This window comes from Eublepharis macularius, chromosome 1, assembly GCF_028583425.1.
Source record: "Eublepharis macularius isolate TG4126 chromosome 1, MPM_Emac_v1.0, whole genome shotgun sequence".
Classification (NCBI taxonomy): Eukaryota; Metazoa; Chordata; class Lepidosauria; order Squamata; family Eublepharidae; genus Eublepharis; species Eublepharis macularius.
The window spans coordinates 64,833,299-64,852,817 of NC_072790.1; the positions used below are offsets into that span (position 1 = coordinate 64,833,299).

General features: G+C 40.8%; 1 protein-coding gene across 1 annotated transcript in view; it reads right to left on the reverse strand.

Moving 5' to 3' along the window:
• DST (dystonin) overlaps positions 1–19,519 on the reverse strand; it is a 462,451-nt gene that overhangs the window by 389,841 nt on the left and 53,091 nt on the right. The window contains exon 4 of the mRNA XM_055002047.1: positions 11,716–11,923. Within this exon, the coding sequence (XP_054858022.1) occupies positions 11,716–11,923 (208 nt within the window). The remainder of the gene's footprint in view (positions 1–11,715; positions 11,924–19,519) is intronic.

Here is a 19,519-nt window from a genome sequence, read left to right on the forward strand (position 1 = left end):
TCTGGTAAGGTCCTAGGAAGAAGAGAGAGGGAACCCTGCTTGGATTTGGGTCAGGACTCTCTGCCTGAGAATTAGGGACTAGACAGGTAGTAAATGGTGACTGCCTCAAATGGCCTGTGAAGCTCCACAGCAGGGAGGTTTATTTATTTATTTTATATTCCACCTTTCTCACTGAGACTCAAAGTGGATTACACAGTGTAAATCAATATGATTACCATCTGGGATATTCAATAAACAATACAAAAGTAAAGCTGATAGTGGGCATCTTTGCTTTACTCCTCTACTAACAGTCATTGAAAAAGACATTCATGTAATCAATGAAGAGTCTGACAGATCTTGAGTATATGATTTTAGTCCAGTTAATAAAACGTTCACCAAAACCAAACAGCTCTAAACATTTTATAAGATATTGATGCCTAACCTTATCAAAAACCTTCTCAGCATCTAGAAACAGAAATGTTGGTTTTATTTTCCTTCTATTCACAAAGAATATCAAATTTATTACCTTAATAATCTTAGAAGTGGTATGACGACACACAGGGGTCATTTCCTAGAAAAAGAACTGCAGGAACTCATTAGCATAACTCATTAGCATAACTCATAACTTCTGACATTACCGGAAGTGTGTCAGAAGGCAACATCCACCCCTCAAGCCCCTTCCCGCAAAAGTCTCCAGGCATTTCCTTAAAGCAGAATGAACTCAAAGCAGCTTATCCTCCTCTGGAGAGCCAGCCCTGCTTGCACCCACTCACTCACTCTCTCAAGTCACAAATGAAAATAAAGCGGCATGAATTCCAAGCAACTTGTGTTCCATTGGAGCTCAGCACCACCCAGCATTCATTTTCTCCCCCCGCCCAGTCAGAAATGAAAGCAAAAGAGCACAGCAGAATTAATCCAAGCACCTTGCCTTCCTTTGGAGCCCAGCACCACTCGTTCATTTTCTCCCCCCGCCCCGCCCAGTCAGAAATGAAAGCAGAAGAACACAGCAGAATTAATCCAAGCACCTTGCCTTCCTTTGGAGCCCAGCCCAGCACCACTCTGCTTGCACTCGGAGGGAAAGGAATCACGTGGGCGGGGCCAAAACCCACATGACCTCTTTTTAGACCTTCCGGAATGCCGTTCTTGTGTGTTCCGGCTCCAAATGAGTCCTGACGACACAGGAATAACCCAATTTGATCAGGAGAAATGTATTTAGCTATATTTTTAATCCGTATGCTAACAATGAGGTTAGAAATTTAGAGTCAATTAATTAAGTAATTAAGTAATTAAATAAGCATATTGGTATATATAGTGTCATGTTATACTAAGATATTTACCCTGTTTAGGGATCACAATCATTTTTCACTCAGTCCAAGGGAAAGATTTTTTTTTAAAGATTAAATTAATGGTAGCAAGTAAAGGGGAGACGGAGCAAGTATCTGTCCTAAACTGTGATGATAATCAGGTATTAACCCATCAGACCCTGGTGACCTTTTTTAAGGGTTTTTACACCTCTTGCAACAATATTGGGCAATATGGTCACTGCCTATCATGTTCTGAGAGTCTTAGGATGGTTAACTTCTTAAAGACATTCTCAATTTCATTAATATCAAAAGTATGAGGGAAATAAACACATCTATAATAACTGGCAAACTCCTCTAACATTATTTCAGTTTGGGTAATTAGTGTACCAGCCTTATTCTTAATTATGTTAAAAGTTTCTTTTGCACTCTTTTTATATAGACTTTTTTACATTATTTTATTTTATTTTACTTCACCTTTCTCCCCAATGAGGACCCCCAAAGCAGCTTTCCTAATTATCCTCTCCTTTGTTTTATTTTCATAACAACTCTGTGAGGTAGGTTAGTTGAGTGTGTGTGACTGGCCCACAGTCATCCAGCAAGCTTCATGACAGAGTAGGGACTCCAACTTGTGTCTCCCAGATCCTACTCCAGCCCTCTAATCACTACACCAGAGGGTCTTGCCAGTCTCCTTGGCTTATTTGCAAATTCAAAAAAGTGGTGTACATTGCAATCTTTACCATAGACTGGAGTAACTCTGTTTATGATTGCACTGTTAGTGTGAAACATGTTTTTATTTGTCTTAGCTACATTTGTTTCATCTGATTGTTTCCTTATATTTTGCAACTCTTTATATTTCTGGGGATTGTTCTTTTTTAAGATGGGCTTCCAAAACCTTCATCTTACTTAAACACATTAACCTATCTTTCCCCCCATATTTCTTTAGGCTGGCCATAGCACTAATCACTGTATCTCTAATACAAGCCTTAACAGCTTCCTACACTGAAAAAAGAAGCTTCCAATTAGGTATTAAAACAGAAAAACTGCTGGAGATCTCAGTACAATTTCATCCCAATACAGGGGTTATTCAAAAGTTCCAACCCCATTCACCAGTGATTGTTGGTATTTTAGACGAGGAAACACCTCTATTCTAATGTTAGGTATGCCTAGTTGTTCCTTTGGTGGATTTTAAGAAATGTTGGGCAATGAGAAAATTTCACCATCTATAGTCAACAGCACGTATCTTATTTTCCACATAGGAAATATAACTATCCACTGTTGCATCAAACTAACTGGGTACTTCAGAAGAGAGATCAAATATCTCTCTGATTCCCAAAAAGCAAGAATTGTAGTACTATCGATCTGTATAATACCAACAAATTATGGATATATCTTGGTTGACTATTACAGTCATGTAAAGAGTAAAATACAATTATAACTGTTATCTAATTTAAAGTTTTAACCAAAATGGAAAAATAGGTACTTATATAGATTTTTGCTACAGAATCAAAACAGTTTATATAAGATAAATCAACAGTATTCGTCTCTATTAGAGAAAAGAAGTCCATGTGAGAAATAGTGACTTGATCATATTTGGAGATTGATCATCTATTAAGGACAAGAAAAAGAGGAGGGGGAAAAAACAACCCAGCAAACCAAGGTAACCAAGGATGTTGGAACAACAGAAAAAAATAAAATTGTTGAAAATAACTAAAAATATGGATTAAAATGGTACAACGTTTAATTAGAAATACATAATTAGATTAAAAACATCATATGATTCTACAAAGATGTATTTAAAACTTCTACATAAATAAAATAAAATCACTAATATATAGGTATAATAGTACAACTTATTGCCATATCTACAGAATGAATAAAACCAGATGCATTTTGGTGCAAAGGACTTCCTCAGTGGTATGAAAATATGTAAAGGGTTAATACCTGGGTAATAAGTAGAAAACCAATATCAAACCAATATATTTCAATTAATTATTCACGATTGATTGGTTCTGTAAATAACACCCCCCAAATGTGTGTGTGTTATGTGCCATCAAGTTGCCTACAACCTACAACTAACTACTCGATGAATGAAAGACCTCCAAAATGTCCCATCATTAACAGACTTGTTCAGATCTTGCAAACTGGAGGATATGGCTTCCTTTACTGAGTCAAGCCATGTTATTTTGGGTCTTTCTCTTTTCCTGCTGCCTTCTACTTTTCCTAGCATTATTGACTTTTCCAGAGAGTCTTGTCTTCTCATGATGTGATCAAAGTATGATAGCCTCCATTTTGTCATTTTAGCTTCTAGAGAGAATTAGAGCTTGATATGATCTAGAACCCACTTATTTGTCTTTTTGGCCATCCGTGGTATCTGCAAAACCCTCGTCCAGCACCACATTTCAAATGAATCAATATTCTTCCCATCAGTTTTCTTCACTGTCAAACTTTCACATCCATACATAGTAATGGGGAATATCATAGTTTGGATTATCTTGATCTTTGTCCCCAGAGAGACATCCTTATCTTTAAGGATCTATTCTAGTTCTCTCACAGCTGCTCTTCCAAGTCACCATCTGCTTCTGATATCTTGGTTGCAGTCTCCCTTTTGGTTGATGATTGAGCCAAGGAAGAGAAAACAATTTCAATTTCATCATTGTCAACTTTTATATTGTGTAATTCCTCAGTAATCATTACTTTTGACTTCTTGATGTTCAGCTGTAATCCTGCTTTGGCGTTTTCTCCTTTAACCTTCGTCAGCCGTCATTTCAAGTCTTCACTATTTTCTGCCAGTAACATGGTGTCATCTGCACTATTTTCTGCCAGTAACATGCATATCTTGTTAATGTTCCTTCCACCAGTTTTCACTCCACCGTCTTCTGAATCTAATTCACCTTTCCTTATGGTAAACTCTGCATAGAGGCTGAACAGATAGAGAGAAAATATGCATCCTTGTCTGACATCTTTGTCAACTGGAAACCATTCTGTTTCCCCTTATTCCATCCTAACATTAGTCTTTTGTCTACAGTACAGGTAACGCATCAAAACAATCAGATGTCGTGGAACTCCCATTTCTTTTAACACCATCCATGGCTTTTCATGACCCACACAGTCAAAAGCTCTGTTGTAATCTATAAAACATAAGGCTGATTTTCTTCTGAAATTCCCTGGTATGTTCCATCAGGCATCATAAATCTGCAATGTAATCTCTACTGGCTCTTCTTTTTCTGAATCCAGCTTGAAGATCTGGTATTTCTTGTTCCGTATATGATAAGTGTCTTTGCTATAAAATTTTGAGCATCACTTTGCTTGCATGGGAAATTAATACAATGGTCCGATAGTTGCTACACTCTTTGGCATCCTCTTTTTTTTGGAATCAGAATCCAGACTGTTTCCAATCTGTGGGCCATTGTTTTGTTTTCCATATGAAATGCCAGGTCAAGCCCTCCATGGGGATGAGCCAATAAAATCAGCTCTGTCTGAGCACGTGTGACTACAAGTCACTAGTGGGTACACGGGTAAGTAGAAGATATGTGATAACAAAGGGAAATAGATATAAAGGTCTCTACTTCCCAACTGAAAGTAGCTGACTGTCTGCATATCTTAAGCTCAATGATCAATGGAATTACTAAACCAAACATATTTGGACACAATTTTGTTACACTGTTATAAATATGTTGCATTCTTCTACAAAATCCATGTTAAATCACACCAAAAATATCATGTTAAAAGTCTGTAACATTTCACAGCAGCATAAAAGGTATTTTGTGGTATTATTTTTAGAGGAGCAAACGAAGAAACATTTTCCTCATTGAATAAGTACATATACAGATATAGTTACATAGAATAAGTAGCTTTATTAAAAATTATTTCTGTATCAGCAGAGGTCATGCTTTTTCCTACTAGCAAGTTTTAGAAAGTTTCTGTCCAAAGAAGTTTGAAATGGATCAAGAATTAAATCACACAATCAGCTATGAATCCAAATACATCTCTCTCACACTTCCCACAGCTTAACTATGGTAGCTCAAATTTACTGGATGGAAATATTTACAGCCAAGGACATACTCAATTGACAGTGTTAACCTAATTTAAACTCTTTTAAAATGTCACTTTTTAAATCAAATAAATGTAATTTACAGAACGATACATCACCATGTGATTCCCACCCACAGAACCAGCAACAAAATTTCTACAGCTGACTCTGTTAGTTACAGTCTTCAACAGCTGGCCCATAGATAACTTGGCACATTGATAACATTCAAGATGAATGTCAGGAGTGTTCTGTGACTAAGAAAAAAATATTTGAATTCAAGTAACTGATTGTACCTTAGAATGCATAAACAAGAAATGCACATCATTTTGTTTTTGGTAAAGAAAGTTCGCTTCTTTGAACGTTATGTAAAATGTCATTCTATTTACACCACATATTGTAGTCATTCTTTTCATATTAGATCAGCTCCCATAGCAAGTCACCAGGATAACAATCACTGTAGTGAAGTCATACCACTGATATTCTGATGGGAAAGCACAACCAGCTTGAGAACGCATTACTTTGCAATGCATTTGCCAGTTTTCCAGCCTTCATGATGCATCCAAAAACTTTCTTTCACCATATGGTGGACAGATATTTCACCAACCTTTAAATACAGTAATAGACAGCCTAAGCAGGTCAACCATAAAAATATAAGAAACAGAATACAGGTTTCAAAGGCTTGGACTAGATGATGCAAAGGCTTGGACTAGATAATCCTTGTCCTTTCCAAAACTGTAACTGTAAAGATTGTTATATTCCAAATATCAGGCAATGTACCCTGTCCATGTATTCCCTGAGGCAATGCAACATCTGTCCAAGAACATCTACAGAAATTAAAGTATTCTTAAAAGCCTCAGCACTGTTTCATGGTTTACATGGAAGCCTAAGTAAAGCAGGTAGATTCCAGGGTGAATTATCACCCAGAAACACCCAAAATATAAGAAGAGAAAGCAGACAAATAAGGAGTTTTCTGCACATATTCAGGAGTCCATCTGACTGCACACCCACGCACTTTGTGATGTTTATCCTGGATGGATGTGTCTTTTATTGTGATGATGTATTATTGAGACAAATAAACCAACTGGATGACTGGAATGGGCATCCACATTCAGAGTAACCAATCATTATTTGTGACTTCTTGCCTGTAGCTACAACTGAACTAGGGCCAGTAACAGTTTCACCAGTGTTCGTCACAAAAAACATGGAATTCCAAAGGGAGATTCTCATGTCCCAATATGCAATGGACAGGCACCAGGGACTCCAGTCTACATGACCACCTTGGTATGCCTTCACCATGCAACTCTAGTGGTTTGAAGATGGGCATCTTGATTTCATACTTAATATGATTACTGTGTCCTCAGTATTTGCTTGTTTCAGGAAAAGTTTATTCTCAATTACTTCAATAGGACTATTTCCATGTAATGAAGACTAGGATTGCAATTCTATCATCACAAACCCTAAAAAAGGATACCAGTAAAATAAGAAGCACTGAAACTCTTGAGATCAGGTTACAGTATTTCTATTATGAATTTGGATATTGTTGAAACTTGATAGGAAGATGACTTGGAAAGCAATGCTTTTTATAAAATTCATGTATAATGTACATGTACTCAGAGGTCAGTGATAGAACAATGCAATGCACTGTGCTTTAGCTTTTGTAACTTGAATATGGTAGTCGTGGAACTGGCCTAGTCTGCATAAAAGTACTGGTAAATTCTCACAACAATAGAACTGATGTTCTTCCCTTTCTACAAGTATCTTCAAAGAATATATATTGTCGAAGGCTTTCTTCAAAGAAGCTTAGCGGTTTTCATCTAATAGCCACTTAATGCATTTTAGGTCTTGGACTATTGCACATGCTCCATAGCTGCAATGACACAATTGGCCACAGACACAAAAGGAATCATTAGGCACCCTTTGATGACACATCAGTTGTAAGTGAAGCAGGATAATCTGCTGTTACGGGACAACTCTTTTTAAGAGTGAATCTGACAATCAGTTTTTCCACTGATAAGCAGAGAAAACAAGAAAATGAATTAGGATCATAATTTTTTGTAAAAGATCATAACGATGCCACTTCCATTAAAACAGTGGGTGTACATCAACTTTGAAAAAAAATTAATATATTTTTCAAGGATAATCAAGGAATTAAGATGAAAATCTATCAGCCTGTTTTCCCTCGGGAATATCAAAGAATAGGTGGAACCATTCAACAAAAACTCAGTCAAGAAGATTCAGCCAAAACTCTTAATTTCACAATAAATATAATGCCTTAATTATTATACATTTATTTAACTCCTTAATAGTTACAAAGAGTTTTAGACCAGGGAAAAAACTGCTTACTATTGCCAGTGGATAACTGATGTTACCTGCATGTCTCTCCATCCCACCCACAATAAGAGAATAATCTGACTAACATTTCTAATACAGTAAATCACTGGTATTTTAACAGAAGCTAAAACCTTCTGTTTCCACTCCATTAAGTGAAAGGGGGGAGGCTTTACACTGTGGTGGTAGCTAGCTTCGTGCAAGATGCAAAGTCATCCTCCTAGCAGTAGCTGACAGGAAAAAACAGGATGGAGTTTTAAGTATAGATATACATACTGCTAAATAAATAGTCTTCATATGCGCTGTCTATGTAATATTACCCATTTTAAAAATAAATATTTCAAAGCCTATTTCACTGGGCTTTTCCCCAGAAACGAAGAACACAGTTCTGTGCTAGAACACATAAAGAGAAGGTCTTGCTGTAGCCAGACCCCACATAGTACAGCCTTAGAATACATGTTAGTGGTTTCAGCACTTTAGGAGAAAGAAAAGGAGGAAATTATTCTTCCCCCCACAACATAAACACCACAAGGCAAGGGAGCACAGGATATTTCTAGACCCTCCCTCGTCTCCCAGCAGCCCCACCGAGTGGACTGGAATAGCCGGTGTCTCAAGGACCTGGTTCTGCCACCTGTTCCATCGCAACCACCAGTAGCTATTTTAAGGCAAAGCTCCAGATCACCAGCAAATCCTCCTCCGGGGTTGGCCCGGGGCACCGCTCCAGTTTCACCCTACCTTTGTATCTCTCCAGCACATCTTCATAAGCCTGCAGGTACTCCTGTTCCTCCGTACAAAAGTGAGCGCCGGCAGACAGATAACCAGCCATGGTGCAAGTTCTGACACTGCCGCCTGCTCGGCTCGCTCCGAGGCGCCGGGCGGCAAGAAGCCTTCGGGGGCCGGCACAAAAAGGCGGGCGGGCGGGCGAGAGGGAGGGGGCTGACGCTGCGCAAGGCGTCCGAGGAAACGCCCATGCCCCCTCCCGGGCGGCCGGGGAGCACGTGTGTGTGCGGCCAACGGGAAGGGCCGCTTGCTTCTCCAGTGTCAGGAGCAGCAAAGCTCGGCGCTCGGACTCCAGGGCGTCACAGCCCCAGCCGCCGAGGTGACCTGCCCGCCTCCTGTCCCTGGGAGCCCCCCCTTCTTTCCCCCCTCGTCATTTTGCCTCGCCTTCAAAGGCAGCAGCAGCAGCATTGACCGCACTTCTAAAGCCAAGTCGGACGCCCTTTCGGCTAATCTCCCCCTCCCCTCGTCTCTGCTGGTAAACGGGGCACCTGCAGGCGACAAGGCAGAAGCTTTTGCTTGAGGGAGCCTCGCTGGAAGCTGCTTCAGTCCCCGGACTGCTGCGTGGTTCAGCTTAGTCAACTTGCCTCAGGGGTCTCATGCTTGGCATTAAATGTGTGTCGGTGGCTCTTTTTATTATTTATCAGTGCCCACACACACACTAATTCCAAGTATCAAACGTCCTCCTCTACAACGGTAACCCCTCGCTGGAAAAATAACAGGGGTGTTGTGGTACCTTAAAGAATAGCTGCGTTTGGGAGTCAGAGCTCACTTGAGCCACAATGTCGAAGATTTATATTCACTACAGAAAGGGGGGGGGGGGGGGACATTACAGGAAGAAGCTGTTTTTAAAAGTCAAATGAATGAACGAATGTACACTTCAGTGCATGTGATGAAGTGGGCTTTGACTCACGGAAATCTCGTGAGTCTATTAACTGGCAACAGACTCCTGTTCCAGTTTTGCTGCAACACACTAGCAGAGCTACAGCTCTGGGGTCAGACTCTGTGGAACAAAACGCCAAACCTTTTGGGGAGCTTTGTTTTAATTCCCAGATTTAATACCGTGATCTCAATGAGGAGCACCTTGCTACATATTCTCTCCCCACCGCCCGTTGCCTGGCCCATATAGCGGCCTCTGCTTGTGATGTTTCCTTCTTTCCCGAGCCGCACAACAGCAGAAAGCGACTGCTGCTTTGCTTCTCCCTAACGCCGCCCCTTCTCCCTCTTCAGACATTCATCAGTGCTAGGAATAGCTCTCGGCTTCCCAGGCTGCAATGCAAAGTTCCACAGACTAACATTGCTCCCAAGCAAAAGGCGAGCGCAGAAAGCGCCTCTCCTAATCCGCAACAGCGCCATTCAAGCCTGGCTTGTCTTCTGTTCGCGCAGACGCCGATTGCCTCTGAGCGTTATTGGCTAGCCATAACAACAACAATAACTGCACTAGACCTGGGCGGGGCCTGATCGCCGCAGGTATCACTGCCGGTCACACTTTTTACATCAGCTGCCTCCAGTGGCGGGAACTACGCATGCGCTCCCCGGATGCTGTCCTTTTTTTTAAAAAAAAAATTGTTTCTGACCCTGCAGAGCGGGACTGGGTCCTTCTGCCCTACTGATTTGCATCTGTCGCCGTTGCAGCTCAGCCCTTGTTTGTTTCGTTCTGTTTCCTCTCATCTCTCTGTTCACACCCCTTCAACAAATCCCGAGGCTTCCTGCAGTCAGAAGGAAGAAACCCAGCACGTACTTCTCATAAGGAGTCAGGATTTGGCTCCCTTCTTGGCATCCTCCCTACGGCTTTTTGGGTCCCCCCCCCCTTCTTAAACTAGATGCAAACTCTTTATTCTTCCCTGAAACCCATTAAATCTCCTTAGTGTAAATGGTGAGACAGACTAAATTGGGTGTTTGTGTTTCAAGGGAGGGGAGATTATTTCTTGGGGGAGAAGGAAGATAATGCCTCTGTGTGTGATGATTTCCTTAGTGCCAGCTGCAACCAGGCACTTTGCCCTCAAGCTTCCCCTCTTTATCACTCAGCTCATCATGCATGACAAGTAAAGCGGGTGAGGAGGACAGGGTTTTGTGCTCCAGCTCCACTCTCTTCTTTCTACCCAGTTTTTATTTGAATCAGGTGAAGTTCTAAAAACCATTTTCAAAGCTCAGTCCTGGAATAGGTAAAGACATGATGAAGGCAAGAGTGCACCCAAGCATGTGCAAAGTGTCTTTACATCACCACTAACCATAACAGCCCCACCCAATCTCTGCTTCTAAAGCAGATTATTGTTTTGACATTGGTCTTCCAGGTTATTGTTTCGACATTGGTCTGAGCCCTGTTGGTTCTGTTTTCCAGAAATGTAATCAGTTAACCTGTCCACCACATTCTTCTCCCTGCATCCCATTAACAATCACTGCAGAGTCAGTTGATTTTTGCAAAGTACCCTGTGCTATGTGTCACTCCTGAAAGCCTCCAAGAATAAAACAGACACAACCACTGCAATTTCTCCCAATGGTCAGGTTACCCTACCTTCTCAGTTTGCAGGCTGGTTGGCCAAGTAAACTCCCTGACCTATTTCAGCACCAATGAAGATGAACTCTTCTGGTGCCTTAAACAGAGAACCCAGCAGGGCCTCTCCTGCATTATTCAGGGGCAGGGAGGGAAGAGAAGTATGCTTTTCAGTGGCTCAGCTCCTGCCAGACAAAGTAGCTGGCTTCCACAGTAGACACTGCCACTTCACACACAAACCATGTCAAATACAAAACTACCCAGAAAAAACCCCAGCCATATAATTCCATCAGTTCATCTCCTTTACAAGAAAACTATATCCCTTGAATTAAAAACAACTGTATACATGGTTACTCAAAAGTAAGCCCCACTGCGTTCAACACAGTTTAGTCTTAAGTATATAGGGCTGCATCTTTAAGCACACAGGCAGTTAAAATTCTTACATTCTACCAGCAAAGCGGCATGCTGCACACATTATATGAAACTGAGCTACTTCTGTTCACTGTAATGCAACCTCCCATGAAAGTTTAATATGTGCACCTGCACATATTGCAGTTGTATTTTTCCCACATGCATTAATCCACCCAACCGGAAAAAAACAGTCAAATAGCTTAGTCACCACCGCTAGAAAAAGGAGCATGGAAGAAAGGATTTTTGTGAATGTCTTTTTAATCACTAAAAAGCAAAGTAATTAATACAATTCTCAGTTTGTTTTCTTCTCTACAATACACAGATCCACAATAATAGAGACACGTACATGTGTATATATAAACTGCTGATGATTTGTAACATCTTGGTCTTACCAGCTATCCTGAGCACAGCTCTCTCAGCTGGGTCCAGCACAGATCCGCCCTGAATCTTCCTCTTGGATCTCTCATGTTTTGGTAGGTTCCAGGGTAGGGTATCACCAGGAGCCGGAGACAGTGAACCAGATTTCTGGCTGAAATCATCATCATCAGAAAAATCCGCAGAGGATGACATGGAGCATCTGTAGGAAGCGTTTCCAGAGCTCTAGAAAAGGGCGGAGGGGGGAAAAAATAATAACCAACAGTGAGACTGGCAGAAAAATTCCCATTCCCCGAATAAAGCAGTAAATTGTGTACTGTTTAGATCGCCCTCTAGGTAGATCGATCTGAAATTGATGGATTTCATCCTTCTGCTACAGATCAGTGAATAAAGAAGTTTAAAAATAATGAATATATTGCTCACCATTGTTGTTTATAGTCTGCTCATGTGATTAATTCCTGTACAGACGGTAGGGTGCAGGTAGATCTGAAGACAGTGACTTAGTGAAAATGCATTTGTGGGAGGATTTACGCAGGAAAGAGTGGCCCTGTGTTCTGGTGACCAGCTCACAAATGATCCTCAGGAGTAGCCCAACAATAAAACCAGAAGGGAAGGGGGGAGGGATGAATTTTAAAAAAGCTTCCCGGTTACAAATCAATAGCATTTGGCTCCCCCACCAGGCCAAGGGAACGATGTGCCTGGCTGCCGGTTAAATCATTAATGTATAGCAGGGAGGGGGAAGGAATCCAACCCCCATCATCCAACAAATTCAGGATGCAGGGGCTTTGCTATTGCATGTATATTTCTGAAGCCACACCCTGGTAAGTCTGGGGTTTTTTTCTTGTGTTTTTCGTTTTCCTATGGTGGCTGAACTCTGTCCTTTCCAGAGATCCGGACTTAATTTCAGGCAGGCAGTTGCCAGACAAAGTGAGAGGGCTTTGAGAGGGAGGAAATGTGGCTTCTCAAGGCACAGAGAGCACAAAGGGCAGGTTGCGTGAGCTCTCTTGGACACCAACAGCTTCAGTAAATAAAATGTTTGATCTTGGTTTATAGACTTTAGAATGGCTGATACATTCCAGTTGCCACAAAGCAGGTAGCAGCTGCTGCCCACACAGTTAAAAAAATAAACAGTCTGGAATGTAAACAAGAAGTGATGCAGTGCAGGCACAAAAGGGGGGGGGTAATTTTTGTTCTCCTGAGCTCTCTAGAAAAGGAGAGAGGTTGAAAGAATAAGCTGAGGTGTTAGTTGGAATGATTTAAACAAGGATGGGCTGATACAAGATTGTCCTGTGTTTCTGATTTGCCAATCAAAGGAGTTTTCTCCTCACCTCACTGGTAAACAATGGCTACATTCACTGATCAAAGAATGGGATACAGCTGTGGCCCCTGTGCTGTGTCACCTTAGCTGCTGTAGCTCAGAAGTGCCATACTTGGGAGTATACATTTTAGCCAGTTCTATGAAAGGCCATGCTGGAGTGAAAGCTCAGCAGCACAAGGAAAAGTCACAGAGAGCAACAGCACACTTTATGACTGAGGGTGTCACCATAAGTCGTACTGGCTGCAATCCTAAGGGCACGTTCCTTGGAGTAAGCCCCACTGAGTAAAACTAGACTTCTGCATCGCTTAGTGTTCTTAGGATTGCGGTTTACATGTGGCCCCGGAACGATAACCATCATGTACAGACTGGATCTTTAGAATACTACATACACCTTTAATGAAGGTACATTATTTTGTGAATTTATCAAATGTTTCTAGTGCATTTTTCTTATGCTCATCTGCTCTTGTTGTTTTTAATGGGTAGTTTTTGGCTCTGTATAGGCTATATAATTAGACTGGTTTTCAGAAATATGCAAGTGTTTTTGTCTAGAGATGGGCACAAACAAGAAAAAAATGAACATGATGTTCGTTGCCATCCACAAACAGGGACTCACGAACAACTACGAACATGGCCCTGTTCACGAACGTGTTCGTGGTTGGCTGTTTATGGGAGCCAGCAGGCTCTCCTCCAGCCATCATCCAAGTCAAGATCCCTACTGCACAAGTCAAGATCCCTACTGCACCACTCCCAGAAACCTGACCTGAGCAGGCACCAGGAAAGGTACCAATAATAAACAGCTTGGCCCCAGAGCCTGGCAGCAGCCTTGGAACTTTAAGGGGTAGATTCCTATCCCACCACACACAAAGAAAAGTCAAGCTCCAATGCACTCTATCAAAATGCCAACAGCAACACTCTCCCTTTCCACTGTCTGCAAACTAAGCCAGAGCTGGGAGCCCCCCTTCCCCCTGCTCTTTGCTCCCTTGTAACAAATTTGGAGGTCCACACTTGAAAGGAAGACCTGCCTATCAAGCTAAATCGGGCTTAGATTGGGGTTTCCAGGGCAACAGCAGGAGTTCAGGCAGAGTTCAGACAATCCCTGCCTAAGCTGCCAAGGAAATTGATTGCAGGTGCCAGACTGTCTGGCTTGACGAACAGCAACAAACAAGGCTTGCAACGACCACCTGTTTGTTTAGAATGGGGCCTCATGAACAGCTTGTTTGCGAACAGCAGATTGGGTTGTTCGTGGCTTTTTTTTTCATATTGCTGTTCGTGCCCATCTCTATTCTTGTCTTCTCTTACAAGCAATGATGCAAACTTTACAAAATTATGTTCTGTTTCTGTTACCGACAAACTTAATTTTTCTTTCAAGGTTGTTATACTGACCCTGGAGATATTTGCTAGATATATAGAGATGACAAAAGGGTCATTCATAGTTTGAAATACCTGCAAGAAATGAGAGGACCTCTATTCATTTCCTGTTCCTCTGAATTGAAATAGGAAACAAAAGAAGGAAGCACAATATCAGGGCAGGATTTATGCTATTTTTAGATGCAAACAATAGTCAATAATCATTTTCCCAAATGAGTCTTTTTGCAAAATCTCTGAATGATCAAGACTACAGGATATGCTTTCAGGATGCTTTTTTACTTAAACAGATTATTTAAAAGAAAGCATCTAAACAAATATGAGAGACATCTTTAAAGATCTCTTCTGTGTACACTTTTTTGATAGCATTTAGTGCCTTGCTATACTAATTTTTGCTATCAATGTTAACAAATCTGTTAAGACTTTTCAAATGGCTGGAGGGAGAATATTTTTTGTTTATTTTTAGTTTAGTGCTTATTTTAGTTTCAGATCTTTAACTGGAAATGTATAGATTTGTCTTAAATTTTCATTTTATTTTTTTAATACTTTAAATTCTTTTATCATTTCGAGGCAATATAAAGACAGCATAACAGCTTTGATCATGGCACCCCAGGGGTTATTTTAGATGCAGCAATAAATCATGTAGACAGGAGGAATACATGAAAATTATCAAAGGAAATTATGAAAGCTGGTACAGAAAAGCACTGCCTAACAGTGTATTGCAATAGCTTGTGAGCCACTTCCCTCTACTGGATATGTCTGACCTCAACTATTTATACTACATTCTCTGGTGGCTAGAAAGCTGAACACAGAAGTAAGAGGTATAGCCAAACAGCTGTTAAAAGAACAAAACCTGAGGTTATGTCTGGAAAGGGTATTTTTCAGAAGAAATTTGCTTGAAAATTCTGCAAATGTCACAGGTATTTGACACCTCATTCCAAATTTTGCCACAGGAAATTAATTAGTAACTCATTAAAGAAGTCATAAACTTTATGTGCTGTATCTCGCTATTTTATGTGAATATTCTTGCCCTTGAAGCTGATGTTGCTGCTTCACTAAAGTACTTCTTTGCCTTTTCTTTTAATAATTTTTATGTATCTGTCTATCTTTATAGCAAACCCTTATCCCTCTGGACAACATACTGCTTTCATTTGCAAATTTCTGATCTTCAACAATGCCAGCTACTTTACCAACAGATATTTAAGGAGCCTCCCCTTCATTTCAAGGTGGAGGAACACAATGCCACCATTCATTTTTTGAGAGCATCCACAGAATATGGCGACCTGTGCTCATATTTGGTGTCATTTAAACCCAAACCAAAAAGAAGTCTTCAATCTCAAGAGGATGTATAAGGAAAATATGGGGAAACAGGGCTAGGATATTGAGCAACGAGGAGGAAAGATCACAAGCATATCCTGGGGAAAAAATCTGTTCAAATATAATTACTGCTTTTTTATAGTAATCTCAGTTTAAAATAAACCTTATATATAGTTCTTTTGTACCACTAGTACAAAACAACATTGTCAAGCTGCAAGGAAGAGCCCATCTCTAATATATAAAAGGCTAACGACTCACTTTTTATCCTGGTGCAGGCGCACTAAGGGGGTCTGCGGAGTGCAACTGCGGCAGGATAAAAAGTCATAGTTGGCAGGCCTCTGAGGGCCTACGGAGCCAGTGGGGAGGTGGCTGCAGGGGCACTGCAACTCCCCGCTGGCTCTGCGGCCCTCAGAGGCACGCTTGCCTTTCTTCCTGCCCAGCTGATCCACGATAGCTATCAGACTTGAGTCTTATCTACAGGGAAGAACTGTTAGATGAGTAGCTGTGTTGATCTGAAGTAGAATAGCAGGATTTTAGTCCAGTGGCACCTTAGAGGGAAGAACTGGTTGATGACATGAAAGTAAAGAGCACCTGTAGTAGTAGTCACATAATTCTGAAGTTTAAGGTCTTGGGTAAGGGGAAAGCTTAATGTAGTCAGATATGTAAGATGGATTGTAGAAATTTTAACAAGGTCAAACGTATGCTGAGTAGAACCCCATAGTCACAAATACTCAAGGACAAGGGATTTTATGATGGGTAGGAGTTTCTTAAAAGTGAGATACTGAAGGCCCAATCACAAGTGATTTTAATGAAAAGGAAAAATGGGAGGAACCTAAAGAAGCCAGGGTGGTACCATAAACAACTTTCTGAAAATTTTACAATCTTAAAAGATACATTTAAGTAATGGAAGGAGGACTATATAACCAAGGATGAATATAAACAAATTGACAGTGCTTGTAGAGGTAGTGTTAGGCTAAGTATGAGTCTAGACTAGCGAGAGATGCTAAACACAACAAAAAGGATTCTTTGGTTATGTCTGGAGCAAGAAAAAGAACAAGGAAGTTGTAGGCCCACTGCAGAGAGAGGAAAATGAAATTTTATCAGATGATAAAGGGAAGACAGAACTGCTCAATTCCTACTTTGCCTCAGTCTTCTTTTGCAAGGGGAACTGTGCTGTACCTGGCAAAAAAAGAACGCTTGATGGAAAAAGGGAATTGCAGTCTAGGATAGGCAAAGGAGTAGTACGTAAATTCCTAGCTTCTTTAAATTAAATCAAGTCCTCGGGGCCAGAAGAATTGCATCCTAGAGTATTAAAGGAACTTGCTGGAGTAATTGAAGAGCCTCCATCTACCACCTTTGAGAATTCTTGGAGAACAGGTGAGGTACTAGAAGACTGGCAGCGGGCAAATGTTGTCCCTCTCTTCAAGAAGAGGTAAAAGGAGGATCCAGGAAACTACTAAACCGTCATCCCTGAAAAAGTTTTAGAACAAATCGTCAGTCAGTCCTTGAGCATTTAGAAATGACAAATGTTGATTATTATAAACCAGCACAGGTTCCTCACGAGCAAGTCATGTCAGACTAATCTTATCTCCTTTTTTGAGAGAGTTACTCCTTTGTAGGATCACAGGAATGCTATGGACATGGTTATCTTGATTTCAGTAAGGCTTTTGATAAGGTTCCACATTATATTCTTGTTGAGAAGTTTGTAAAATGTGGTTTGGATCCTACAGCTGTTAGGTGGACTTTTAATTGGTTGACAGATCACACCCAGAGTGCTTGTAAGTGGTTCTTCATCCTCTTGGATACGAGTGACTTGTGGAGTGCCTCAAGGAACTGTCCTGGGTCCTGTGTTCACATCTTTATAAATGACTTCGATGAAGGAATAGAGGGGATCTTCATTAAATTTGCAGATGATACTAAATTGGGAGGGGTAGCAAAGACAGTAGAAAACAGAATCAAGATTCAGGCTTATTTTGAGAGGCTGGAAAAATGGGCTAAAATAACAAAATGAATTTCAACAGAGATAAATGTAAAGTTCAGCATTTAGGTAGGAAAAATCAAAGGCATAATTGTAGGATTGGGAAGCCTTGTCTCGGCAGTAGAAAAGGATCTAGGGCTCTCAGTAGATCACACATTGAACATGAGTCCTGTATCAACAGAAGTATAGCGTTCAGATCACTCAAAGTTATAGTTCCAGAGGAGTTAGCCGTGTTAGTCTGTAGTAGCAAAATCAAAAAGAGTCCAGTAGCACCTTTAAGACTAACCAATTTTATTTTATTGTAGCATAAGCTTTCGAGAATCAAGTTCTCTTCATCAGATGCCTGATCCGAACTGGTCAAATACAGAAGACCAGTATTTGACCAGTTTGACCAGTTCGGATCAGGCATCTGATGAAGAGAACTTGATTCTCGAAAGCTTATGCTACAATAAAATAAAATTGGTTAGACTTAAAGGTGCTACTGGACTCTTTTTGGTCAAAGTTATAGTATTGCTTTCCTCTGTTCTGGTTAGACCTCACTTGGAGTAGGTTGTTTAGTTTTGGGCACCACAGTTTAAGAAGGATGTTGACAAACTGGAACATGTCCAAAGGAGGGCAACAAAGATGGTGAGAGGTCTGGAGATCAAGTCCTATGAGGAAAGGTTGAAAGAGCTGGGTATGTTTAGCCTGGAGAGATCACACCAAAAACAACAGGTTAAAATTAAAGCAAAAGAGCTTTCGGCTAAACACAGAAAGAACTTACTGACAGAGCAGTTCCTTAGTAGAACAGGCTTCCTCAGGAGGTGGTGGGATTGGCTAGGGATCCTGGAAGTTTTTTTGCCTTCCTCTGGCCATAGAGCAAGGATCACTAGGGGAGTAGGTATGAATTTCTTGCACTGTGCAGGGTGTTGGAATAGATGAGCCTTAGAGTCCCATCCAGCTCTATATTTCTGTGTTTTAATCTGAAATTTCTTCAAGCATTAAAAAGAACAGCAGACCAACTGCTCTTCACATTCCTTTGGTAATCTGAAGTCTACATTGTGGGAAAAAGTATTAAATGAAGAGAGAGAGAGGATAGGTCCCTCCATTTCCATTTCATGTCAATGTCTTTTCTATGACATGACAGGTTAAAATGAAAGCAAAAGAGCTTTCAGCTAAACACAGGAAGAACTTACTGACAGAGGAATTCCTCAGTGGAACAGGCTTCCTCAGGAGGTGGTGGGATTGGCTAGGGATCCTGGAAGTTTGGCTCTCAAACTGAGAGCCAGTTTGGTGTAGTGGTTAAGAGTGCAGGACTCTAGAGAGCTGGGTTTGATTCCCCACTCCTCCACTTGAAACCAGCTGGGTGACCTTGGGCTAGTCACGGCTCTCTGGAGCTCTCTCAGCCCCACCCACCTCACAGGGTGTTTTGTTGTGGGGATAATAATGACATACTTTGTAAATCGCTCAGAGTGGGCATTAAGTTGTCGTGAAGGGCGGTATATAAATTGATGATGATGATGATGATGATGATGATGATGATGATGATGATGATGATGATGATGATGATGATGATGATGATGATGGAGAAACATGTCTATGCAAACATTTAGGTATATGTTTACTTCATATTAAATTCCAGATACCTTCCGTTATTATATGTAAAATATATAGTTAGTATGGTGTGCAAGCTCTATAAATGATTTACAGACTGTCACTTTCACAGAACACATGTATAGTCTCTGGAGTCATTTCTATGCTTGTTATTTTTTTCTCATGCTCACATCCTAGCCTTCTTTCAAGGAGCTCAGAGTAACACACATGAAATTACCTGATTTTCACAACAACCCAAGGACACCAAATA